The sequence below is a fragment of the Ceratotherium simum genome, chromosome 29 (assembly GCF_057802395.1).
Source record: "Ceratotherium simum simum isolate JZ-2026a chromosome 29, ASM5780239v1, whole genome shotgun sequence".
NCBI lineage: Eukaryota > Metazoa > Chordata > Mammalia > Perissodactyla > Rhinocerotidae > Ceratotherium > Ceratotherium simum.
The window spans coordinates 37,008,248-37,020,645 of NC_141928.1; the positions used below are offsets into that span (position 1 = coordinate 37,008,248).

Below are 12,398 nucleotides of genomic sequence, written 5' to 3' on the forward strand. Positions count from 1 at the left end.
TCAGCAAAAATAAATATATAAAATATACACATATAAATTTATATTTAATATTTTTTCTCTCCTGTGACTATAATTTTTAAATTTTTTCTTCCAGATCGAATCATCATTATAATTGTAATTCATACAGCTGACGCAAATTACATAAATAATGACCAAACAGTAAAATAAATTAGAAAAACTTCTATTAAGGATGCTGGGTTCCTGTGTATGGTACCCTGAGTTACCTAATGGACAATCATTTTGGCCTCTGGGGTTTTTTATTTCTTGTGGCAACACATTTTGCTAAGATTTAAGGAGGAGAGAGGTATACTGTCTTTTGTTGGGTGGGAGAAGGGCCACTGAGCAAGGGGAGGACGAACATGAGAACCGTGACTACTAGCAACTTCTCTGCAGATCAATTTCAGGAAACAGAACGTAAGAAAGTTGAGTTATGTGGAAACTTCGCATGTCCACGCCACCTGGAAAATATGTTCATGCCCTCCAACGGAGGCGTACCAAGTTCGAGGACCAAGCCCTTATGTCACCCCTCTGCAGCCCCGCAGTCACCCGGCCCTTCCCGCTCCCAGGTGACGGCGCGACCCGCCCCTCGGCCCCGCCCCTCGGCGCGCTGGCCCCGCCCCTTCCGGCCCGGGAGGTTTGATTCCTTGGCGGGCGGAAGCAGCCGGAGCCGGCCGTCGGAAAGCGTATCGGGTGCCGTCCGCAAGCGTATCGGGTGCCGTCCGCGCTCGCTGCTTCGCCCCGGACAGCAGGCCGGCGCCTCAGTCCTGCCCGCCCCGCCGCCCTCCGCCCCTCGGGCCCGCCGCAGGTGAGGGCTGGGTTCGGGCGGCGCGGGGGCTGGTGGGGCGGGCCCCCTTGCTCCTGGTCACAGGGGCCTGAGAATTTCACCCGAGCCCCACCTTCGAGCCCTTCCCTGCATGAGCTCGTTCCCTTGCTACCCCCGGTTCTCTCCTCTGTAAGGGGGAGTGATGAGGGTACCCAGCTCAGGGTTATCGATGAGGAGTGCTGGCAGAGCGACTGACACCACGGAGGCTGGGATAGAAGTGGATTCCCTCTCGGCGTCTCCATGACCTTGTCTCCGCAGAAGAAGTTCCAAGAAGGGATGGAAGTTATTTCTCTTCCTACAACGCAGTTTACCGGGGCAGTCCTCTAGAAAAGGAGACGTGTTATCACTGTCTTTTCAGAGTCCACATCCTTCCTGTCCCTTCTTCCCAGAGTGGTTTAGGGGCTCACCCTGAACGGGAACATGCATCGAATGCTGCAGCAGTGAAACGAGCAGCGCCCTCCAGGAAACCTGCGGGAACAGGGAGAATCAGGCCTCTAGCTCTAGGGTGAGTAATTGTCCCCGAGCTTCACCTTTGGTGTCCCTTTGGTAGTGGAACCAGGGAAGGCTGGGGTGGGCGGTGTCAGAGGTACCTGGAGATTTGCTTGGAGGCCAGCGTTCCTAACATTTTGTTCATATTTTGGTTTCTGTTTCCCGCGTTGTGTGGGAGAAATCAGAAAAGCCCTTACTGCACCTTCACAGGCTCCCTTCATCAGTGGATCTGCCCTTCCTGTGTGTCTACTGTGGGCCAAGGAGATGGGCAGATTATCAGTCCCTTAATGCCTTTAGGAAGGAATGCCTCTTTGTTGGTGCTTCCGGAAGCCTCTGCAAGGGAACAGGACAGGATGTTAATTAAATGTATTACAAGGCCACATTATAAGCCATTCTGTATTCTGCTTCTCATTTGAAATTTCCTCAGCATCAGTGTCTTTCAAAGCTCACTAGATAAGGTAAATGTATTACATAGCAGGTAATAGCATAGCCAAATAATACTGTTAGTAAGAAAATGTCCCCAATTTGTTGCTATCCTATAAAATTTAATGATAAACTTCCTCTTATTATCTAGGCACTTCCTTGTTTCCTCAGAGAAGTTCAAGACCCCAATTGTATAGCTCCCATTTCTGTTATTTAGTTATACTCAGAGGGACATCCAGGTGTCTGATTGGGGTCTAGTTTCCTTGGTTATCCACAGGTGAGAGGCTGCCTTCCCTGTTGACTGATCACATACCTCCTTTAGCAGCTACAAGTTGGGTTATTCCAATCACAGGTCTTTTCCTGTGTTCTATATTTCCAAACTCTGCAGGATAAACAGGGCACTTAAGAATATTTAGAACCAGCTTCACATTCACATAATTCAAAAACCAGGTAAAATCTGCTATCATTATAGCAGTTTGCAATGTAAGCACCAGTTTTCTTACACAGTAGCAAATTCTATGTTCCCTGGATTCAATAGATATAATATAGGCCCACATTGGTGTACTCAAGACGTGGTGTAATTTGAGGGAAGGGAGTTGATAGAGAAAATGGCAGAAAGAAAAAGAGAAGATGCTTGGGTTGAGCTCTGCTATTTGACCAGAGGTCATGACCTGGAAGTTCAAAGCTCATTTGGGAGAAATCTATCAAGAAGTTAACTATAATACTCTTACGTCCCTCATCTGGGGAAGTGAATCCCAACATTATACAAACTGCTCTCTCTTTCTGAGGGTGGCAGTTTGAAATAGCCTAGACCTTTGTGTGGAATTTAGACATGTGCAGTGGTGGCAGTTAGGATTCTTGTATTTCCCGAGGCCTACTTCTTTCCCTTTATCTGTTTCCATCTCATGGTTTTTAAACTTGGAAATGTCTCTTTGTGTTTCCTCTTCAGCCCCTGTGTTGTGAATACCCCAGTACTGCATTAGTTGGGGCTTCGCTCTCTAATGAACCTGATAGCCTACTTTTATAGCAGGCGAATGTCCAAACAGATTTGTAGCCCGACATTCCCCCATTTCCAGCCTCCTGCCCTTTCTCTTCTTCCTCGTCAAGATCCCAAAGATTTCCTAGCCCCACGCTGACCTCTGTACCTTTACTGCCATTATGGCCTGCTTTGAAATTTCTTAGTCCTGTGATTCCTGTCTTTTGGGGTGTGGTTTCCCTTCATTCCCACATGTGCCCCGCTGACAAATGCCTTGTAAGAGATTTGTGATTCAGTGCTGCTGTTAAGGAGATTTCTACTCCTGTGCCTCGGGGGCCAAGTGAGAGTAAATATGTCCTCTGTGGTGTCTCCTTGCCTGGAGTAACTTTTGCCTTTCCAGTGAAAGCAGAGCTGTTTCATTTTATACTACCAGCTTTCCCTCAGCACAGGCCCTGACTGCTTCCTCCACGTGCCTACCCCATTCACGCAGGTTCAGCTAGATTAGAAGTTCAACCTGTTTATGAAGTTTGTCCAATGCCGTCTCTTCCTGGGAAATGGCTGATGTTGTTGGGTCAGAGTGTCTTTTGCTCATGATCTTTATCTTTCTTGCTATTTCAGCTTTGATATTAAGACTAAAACCATTTTTTAAAGCTGATTTTTTTCTTGAGTTTTGATATTTTTGCTTCCACAGCTTCTGCTCTAGGGTTCTGTTCACTGATAAATTTTTAAAGGCATTTTACTTGCTGATAATAATTTACCTTTTATTTTCCAGTAAAATGATTGATGAAATCAGAGTGCTTTAGGCATTTTAAAGGGATATTTTAAAAAATATTTCTTTGTGGGGGCCGGCCTGGTGGCATAGCGGTTAAGTTTGTGTGCTCCGCTTTGGTGGCCTGGGGTTTGCGGGTTCGGATCCCGGGTGCAGACCTATGCACTGCTTATGAAGCCATGCTGTGGTGGTGTCCCATATAAAGTAGAGGAAGATGGGCATAGATGTTAGCCCAGGGCCAATCTTCCTCAGCAAAAAAAGAGGAGGATTGGCAACGTATGTTAGCTCAGGGCTGATCTTCCTCAAAAAAAAAATATCCTTTGTGGCTCTTGGGCTTTTGATAATTTCACTCAATTTTTTTCTCCACCTCAATTTAAGAAGATGACCCATCCTCACTGTAGTCAGGGCCTCCCCTGTTACTCTGTCATTTCCTTTATAAACCCACCACACTCCTGAGGTTGAACTCATACTCTCTGTCTTCCAAAGGCGTGACCATTATTAAGGCTTTGTTACATGTGAATCACTCTGCTCTGGATGAGGACAGGATGAAGAACAGAGAACTTAAAGGTAGTGGGCATGGTGCTGGCCTGCCGCTGATCCCAGAGCCCTCATTGGGCTTGCTGGGGCTCTGCCTGTTGGTGAAGGAGAAGGGAGACTGTCTGGCTCTAGAAATGAGCACTGGCACCAGGTCTCCACTGCCAAGAGGCAGTGATCAAGATTGACAAGCTTTGCCCTTTCCAGGTGGAACTTTGCATCCCTAGTCCCAGTTGGCTGTGCATATACTCAAGTGTTAGAGAGAATGGGGTCCCGGGATCCTGAACCCCGTGCTACCATAGCTAGTCCACTGCTAGGTCACCAAGGGAGATTTGTGCACAGGGGACAGGCCAGGCAAAGGAGGATTTCCTCCCTGGCTGGATCTTGGCCTCAAACCTCTTTGTGAACTCCAGAGCTCTGGTGTGCTGTGCTGGACTATAGGGGAGATTCTTGTGTTGGACTCAGTGACTTCCACTTCCCTGGACCCCTCTTATTCCTGCTTGGCTATGGAGGAGTGTGGGGGCATCTCTTCCCCGGGCTGAGATCCCAAGTCCTGTCCTTCCATACCAGCCACTGGGAAGAAAAGCCCCTTAGAGCAATCATTTCTGTATAGGTTCTGAGAGCTTTCACCCCAGGTCTGCTTGTAAAGAAAGCTCCACTTTGCAGCACTTACCTCGTGTCCTAGGATTTGACCTATGTGTGAGTACTTTTAGAACATCTATTTAGAGATCTGCTTCCCAGAAACTTTCTTTTACTAGTTTTCCTTTTTTCTTCCTTCTTGGCTTCCATGAAACTGTATTCTTCTAATTCTTGCTTTTCTAACTGTTCTCTCTCTGCCTCTTCCTCACAACACTCCTGGTGTAAGTCTGGTATGAGTGAGGTCTTAGTGGTGTACATTTTAAAGATTAGTCTTTTACTTTCAAGTCTTGACACTAACTGTTGTTGCTTTTGTGAGATAGAGATCCAATGTTCTTTTTTTCCATATGGCTGGACAGTTGTCCCCGTTCTAAATCTGCATTTCCATTTGTTGGTACCTCTAAAAGCAGTTTTGGTTCAGTACATGTCAACCTTCTCTTCCTCTGGGATCTTTGCACCTAAATTCCCTCTTTCTGGAAAGCTCTTCTCTTTCTTTTTGGGCTAACAACTCCTGTTAATGCCTACCAAGCGAAGACCACTAAGAACACATCTGTAGTAAAAAGCATTAGGTGTGTCTAGCTTGCTGCTTCAAGAGAAACCATACTCCCTAGGACCTTGGGGCGTCTCAGTAAGAGTGAGTCAGAAGGAGTTTATAGAGGGGCTGGCATAACGGTTAAGTGCACGCGTTCCGCTGTGGCGGCCTGGGGTTCGCAGGTTTGGATCCCGAGTGTGGACCGACGACGCGCTGCTTGTCAAGCCATGCTGTGGTGGCGTCCCATATAAAGTAGAGGAAGATGGGCACAGATGTTAGCCAGGGCCAATCTTCCTCAGCAAAAAGAGGAAGATTGGCAACAGATATTATCTTAGGGCTAATCTTCCTCACACACACACACACACACACACACACACACAAAAAGGGGGCTTGTAGAATTTGGCTTTGTGCTGGGTGATTTTAAGAAGCGATTAGGGAAGCAGGGACCAGTTTTGGGATGGATACTGTCAAGGAGCGGGGCATTTCAGCATTTGGGTATCTTAGGAAGCAGGAGGTGGGAGGAGTGAGGTGAGGCTGAGGATCTCATTTGTGAGAAGCCCCATTCAGTCAAATAAAGGATCAGTATCATTTTATTTATTTATTTAAAGTTTTTTTTTTTTTTTTTTTTGTGAGGAAGATCAGCCCTGAGCTAACAGCCAAGCCAATCCTCCTCTTTTTGCTGAGGAAGACTGGCCCTGAGCTAACATCTATTGCCAATCCTCCTCCTTTTTTTTTTTTTCCCTTTTTCTCCCCAAAGCCCCAGTAGATAGTTGTATGTCATAGCTGCACATCCTGCTAGTTGCTGTATGTGGGACGCGGCCTCAGCATGGCCCGACAAGCGGTGCATCTATTTATTTTTTTAATATGTATATATTTTTTTTTGTGAGGAAGATCAACCATGAGCTAACATCCATACCAATCCTCCTCTTTTTGCTGAGAAAGACTGGCCCTGGGCTAACATCCGTGCCCATCTTTCTCTACTTTATATGGGATGCCACCACAGCATGGCCTGACAAGCGGTGCCTCGGTGAGTGCCCGGGATCCGAACCCAGGGCTGCCAGCAGTGGAGCACTCCCACCCTGGGGCAGGCCCCAGGATCAGTATCATTTTAACAGCCTATATAGAAACATTGTTTCCATGGTCATGTCCAGGTCCTGTTGGAAACATTGTTCAGGTTTTGCTAGGAATATCCCAGTCTGATTGCTCGCAGGCAATCTTTTCTCACTTCTCATTCTTTGAATTAGATCTTGACTTAAATATTAGCTTCTCAGCGACCTGTTCTAACTGCTATTGCTTATTTCTTGCCCAGTATTTATTACAAATTGTAATTATTTAATTTATTGTCAATTTGCCTTTTTTTCTTCTCTACTGGAAAGTAAAATCCGTGAGGCAGAGACTACATTTCTTTTCTTCTCTGTTATACCCTTAGTGCCAAGTGTAGGTCAGGCACATCATAGGTGCTCAGGAAACACATCTGTATGAAAAAATGGATGAATAAAAGAAAATTCAAGGTTAATGGTCTGATTGCATTAGCAGTTCTGCCAGATACACTGCTAATCTCTAGTTAAAGTCAACTGAGAGTGTATCCTCCATGAGTAAGAGAAAGCTGGTATGAGTGTGACCTTGTGTATTTGTGCACACAACAGGGCCTTACTCATCTTCCTGGTTTTTTGTGATTCTATGTAATTTAAAAACTCAGGAAGGCAAAAATGAAATAAGATCTACCTAGGACTTTTTTACAACCTATTTTTATATATTATTTGATACATACTAAGAGTATATATGACACGTAGATTGTGAAGCATAATAATAAAATATATATCTCATTATATGTATCTTAAAATTGTATGTCATTGGAGTCTTAATTTGCATTTCCCTGATGACTAATGAAGTTGAGCATTTTTTCATGTTTTTATTGGCCATTTGTATTTCTTTTTGAAATACCTTTTTATATCATTGCCTTATTTTTCTGTTGGGCTGTCTTTTTCTATATTGTTGTGTTGGAGTTTATATTTTCTGGATAGAAATCCATTGTTATATGTGTTGCAAATATCTTCTCACATTAATGGTTTTCTTTTTTTTAAATGATGTCTTTGGACATGCAGAAGTTCTTAATTTTGATGTTTATTGTGTTAATTTGTAATGATTAGCATTTTCTACATCTATTTAAAAGGTCTTCTATTCTGAAATCATGACAAAATGAAAAGTTTTAAAGGTTTATCTTTCATATTTAAGTCTTTACTTGATCTGGAATTGATTTTTATATATGCTGTGAGATAATAATCCAGGTATTTTTCATATGGCTAGTCAGTTTTTCTGGTATCATTTATATGCCAAAGACTGACTTATATTTGCAGTTACAAGAACGGAAGAGATAATCTCATAATTGTTCCTTTTTAGATCATGTACTATTTCTATTTTACAGGTTCTTTTTGTAATTTTGAGTAAGCTTCCAGGAGACTATGAAAGATTATGATGAACTTCTCAAATACTATGAATTATATGAAACTATTGGAACAGGTAATTGTTATTTTTTTCTTGGAGGCAGAGGGTAGATCAGCTCTTGGAGAGTAGAGTGTATTTGGGCAGTCATGAGCTTTTTAGTCTAACCTAGGTAGTTTTAAAATTCTTAACCTACTTTAGTAAGAAACAGTGGAGCAAGAGAAAGGAGAGTAGTAGGAGAGGACTTGTAGGTCATTTTATTTAGAATAAAAGTCGCTGGAGGGTTTTGAGCCAAGGAGTGAACTGACCTTTGTTTTTAAGGGTCACTCTGGCTGCTTGGTTGTGAAAAGATTGGGTGGAGGAGGGCAAGGGCAGAAGCAGAGAGATGTGAGGAGGTTACTGCGATAATTCGGGGCAGTGATGCTGGAGATGATGGTGACTTGGATGAGAGCGATAGTAGTGAAGGTAGTGAATGGGTGGCATTCTATATACTACATATGTGTGTGTTTTAATTTATTTGAGGTATATCCCATAGTAAAATATATAGAGTGCACTAATTGTTTTTTTCTCTGTACTTTTTTTTATTGTGGTAAAATATATATAACATAAAATATATCATTTTAATAATTTTTTTATTTTATTGAGGTCATATAGGTTTATAACATTGTGTAATTTCAGCTGTATATTATTATTTATCACCTTCTGTATGGACTGCATTGTGCTCACTACCAATAGTCTAGTTTTTATCTGTTACCATACACATGTGCCCCATTTCCCCTTTTACCCACCTCCCAACCCCCTTTCCCTCTGGTAACCACCGATCTTTCTCTTTATCCATGTGTTTGTTTATCTTCCACGCGTGAGTAAAATCATACAGTGTTTGTCTTTCTCTGTCTGGCTTATTTTGCTTATATAACACCGTCAAGATCCATCCATGTTGTTGCAAATGGGATGATATTGTCTTTTTTATGGCTGAGTAGTATTCCATTGTGTGTATGTATATATATATATATACCAAATCTCCTTTATCCATTCGTCAGTTGATGGGTACTTGGGTTTCTTCCACATCTTGGCTATTGTGAATAATGCTGCAATGAACATAGGGGTGCATAGATCTTTTTGTATTGTTGATTTCATGTTCTTTGGATAAATACAGTAGTTGAATAGCTGGATCACCTGGTATTTCTATTTTTAATTTTTTGAGAAATCTCCATACCATTTTCTATAGTGGCTGCACCAGTTTGCATTCCCACCAGCAGTGCATGAGGGTTCCCTTTTCTCCACATCCTCTCCAACACTTATTATTTCTTGTGTTGTTAATTATAGCCATTCTGACAGGTGTGAGGTGATATCTCATTGTAGTTTTCATTTGCATTTCCCTAATAATTAGTGATGTTGAATAATTTTCGTGTGCCTCTTGGCCATCTGTATATCTTCTTTGAAAAAATGTCTGTTCATATCTTCTGCCCATTTTTTGATTGAGTTGTTTGGTTTTTTGTTGTTGAGTTGCATGAGTTCTTTATGTATTTTGGAAATTAACGCCTGTCGGATATATGATTTGCAAATATTTTCTCCCAGTTGGTAGGTAGTCTTTTCATTTTATTCATGGTTTCCTTTGCCTTTCAGAAGCTTTTAGTCTGATGTAGTCCCATTTGTTTATTTTTTCTTTTGTTTCCCTTGCCTGGGTAGACATGGTATTCGAAAAGATGCTGCTAAGATCGATGTCAAAGAGTGTACTGCCTATGTTTTCTTCTAGGAGTTTTGTAGTTTCAAGTCTTACCTTCAAGTCTTTAATCTACTTTGAGTTAATTTTTGTGTATGGTGAAAGATAATGGTCTACTTTCATTCTTTTGCATGTGGCTGTCCAATTTTCCCAGCACCATTTATTGAAGAGACTTTCCTTTCTCTGTTTTATGTTCTTGGGTCCCTTGTCGAAGATTAGCTGTCTGTAGACATGTGGTTTTATTTCTGGGCTTTCAGTTTTGTTCCATTGATCTGTGTGTCTGTTTTTGTTCCAGTACCATGCTGTTTTGATTGCTATAGCTTTGTAGTATATTTTGAAGTCAGAAATTCTGATGCCTCCAACTTTGTTCTTTTCTTCTCAGGATTTCTTTGGCTATTTGGGGTTTTTTTCTTGTTCCATAACTTTTAGGATTCTTTGTTGTATTTCCATGAAGAATGTCATTGGGATTCTGATTGGGATTGCATTGAATCTGTAGATTGCTTTAGGTAGTATGGACATTTTAACTATATTTATTCTTCCTATCCATGTGCATGGAATATCTTTCCGTTTCTTTATATCTTCTTCAGTTTCTTTCAGTAATGTCTGATAGTTTTCAGTGTATAGGTCTTTCACCTCCTTGGTTAAATTTATTCCTAGATATTTTATTCTTTTTGTTACCGTTGTAAATGGGATTATATTCTTGACTTCTCTTTCTGTTAGTTCATTATTAGTGTATAGAAATGCAACTAATTTTTTTAGGTTGATTTTGTACCCTGCAACTTTGCTGTAGTTGCTGATTATGTCTAATAGCTTTCTTGTGGATTCTTTAGGGTTTTCTATATATAGAATCATGTCATCCTCAAATAGCGAAAGTTTTGCTTCTTCCTTTCCAATTTGGGTAACTTTTATTTATTTTTCTTGCCTAATTGCTCTGGCCAAAACCTCTAGTACTATGTTGAATAAGAGTGGCAAGAATGAACACACTTGTCTTGTTCCTGTTCTCAGAGGGATGGCTTTCACTTTTTCCCCATTGAGTATGATGTTGGCTATGGGTTTGTCATATATGACCTTTATTATTATGTTGAGGTACTTTCCTTCTATACCCATTTTATTGAGAGTTTTTATCATAAGTGGATGTTGGATGTTGTCAAATGCATTCTCTGTGTCTGTTGAGATGATCATGTGGTTTTTATTCCTTGTTTAGTTAATGTAGTGTATCACACTGATTTGTGGATATTGAACCATCCCTGTGTCCCTGGTATAAATCCCACTTGATCATGGTATATAATCCTTTTAATATATTGCTGTATTTGGTTTGCCAATGTTTTGTTGAGGATTTTTGCATCTATGTTTGTCATTGATATTGGCCTGTAGTTTTCCTTCTTTGTGTTGTTCTTGTGTGGTTTTTGGTATCAGGGTGATGTTGGCCTCGTAGAATGAGTTAGGATGCATCTCTTCCTTTTCAAGTTTTTGGAATAGTTTGAGAAGGATAGGTATTAACTCTTCTTTGAATGTTTGGTAGAATTCTCCAGAGAAGCCATCTAGTCTTGGACTTTTGTTTTTTGGGAGGGTTTTGATTACTGTTTCAATCTCTTTACTTGTTATTGGTCTATTCAGATTCTCTATTTCTTCTTGATTCAGTTTTGGGAGGTTGTATGAGTCTAAGAATTTATCCATTTCTTCTAGATTGGCTAATTGGTTGGCATATAGTTTTTCATATTCTCTTATAATCCTTTGTATTTTTGTGGTATCTTTTAATTTCTCCTCTTTTATTTCTAAGTTTATTTATTTGAGACTTTTCTCTTTTTTTCTCAGTGAGTCTGGCTTAGGGTTAGTCAATTTTGTTTATCTTCTCAAAGAACCAACTCTTTGTTTCATTGATCCTTTCTACTATTTTTTTGGTTTCAATTTCATTTATTTCTGCTCTAAGTTTTATTGTTTCCCTCCTTCTGCTGACTTTGGTCTTTGTTTGTTCTTCTTTTTCTAGTTCTGTTAGGTGTAGTTTAAGGTTACTTATTTGAGGTTTTTCTTCTTTATTGAGATGGGCCTGTATTGCTATAAATTTCCCTCTTAGGATTGCTTTTGCTGCATCCCATAAGAGTTGGTATGTTGTGTTTTCATTCTCATTTGTCTCCAGGTATTTTTTGATTTCTCCTTTGTTTTCTTCATTGATCCAGTGGTTGTTCAGTAGCATGTTGTTTAGTCTCCACATATTTGTGACTTTTCCAGACTTTTTCTTGTAGTCCATTTCTAGTTTTTATAACATTGTTGTTGGAAAAGATCCTTGATATGATTTCAATCTTGTTAGGTTTATTGAGGCTTGCCTTGTTTCCCAGCATCTGATCTATCTTTGAGAATGTTCCATGTGCATTTGAGAAGAATGTGTATTCTGCTGTTTTTGGATGGAATGTTCTACATATACCTATTAAGTCCCTCTGTCTAGTGTTTCATTTAAGGCTACTGTTTCCTTGTTGACTTTCTGTCTGGATGATCTATCCATTGCTGTAAGCGGGGTTTTGAGGTCCCCTGCTATTATTGTGTTGCTGTCAAATTTCTCCCTTTAGGTCAGTTAATACTTGCTTTATAAACTTTGGTGCTCTTGTGTTAGGTGCAGATATATTCGTAAGTGTTATGTCCTCTTAGTGGAATGTCCCTTTTACCATTATATACTGCCCTTCTTTGTCTCTCATTGTCTTTTTTATCTTGAAGTCTGCTTTGTCTGATCTAAGTATGGCAACACCTGCTTTCTTTCAATCCATTTGCATTTAGAGTGATTATTGACATATGAGGCTTAGTACTGTCATTTTATCTCTTGTTTTCTGGTTGTTCTAAATTTCCATTGTTTCTCTTCCCCTGTATTTCTGACTGCCATTTCAATTTGGTGGTTTATTTGTGATGGTTTTCTCAGTTTTCTCTTTATTTATAATTTGTGGCTCTGCTCTGATTTTTTGTTTAGTGGTTACCATGAGTTTGTATAAAAGACTTCATAGATGAGATAGTAGATAGTTTAGTGGTTACCATGAGTTTGTATAAAAGATCTTGTAGATGAGA

The 12,398-nt window shown here is 40.7% G+C and overlaps 1 protein-coding gene across 6 annotated transcripts in view; it reads left to right on the plus strand.

Annotated features, from left to right (window-relative positions):
- Positions 1–662: 662 nt before the first annotated feature.
- Positions 663–12,398, plus strand: part of MELK (maternal embryonic leucine zipper kinase) — an 89,713-nt gene continuing 77,977 nt past the window's right edge. For 4 of the 6 annotated variants that reach the window (XM_087419454.1, XM_087419457.1, XM_087419459.1 and 1 more), the window contains exons 1-3: positions 663–805; positions 1,182–1,328; positions 7,608–7,702. In XM_087419454.1, the coding sequence (XP_087275580.1) occupies positions 7,645–7,702 (58 nt within the window). In that variant the 5' untranslated portion in view covers positions 663–805; positions 1,182–1,328; positions 7,608–7,644. Of the gene's footprint in view, positions 806–842; positions 1,329–7,607; positions 7,703–12,398 lie in introns of those variants that run through there. The other 2 variants (XM_087419456.1, XM_087419455.1) reach the window with 2 other exon arrangements.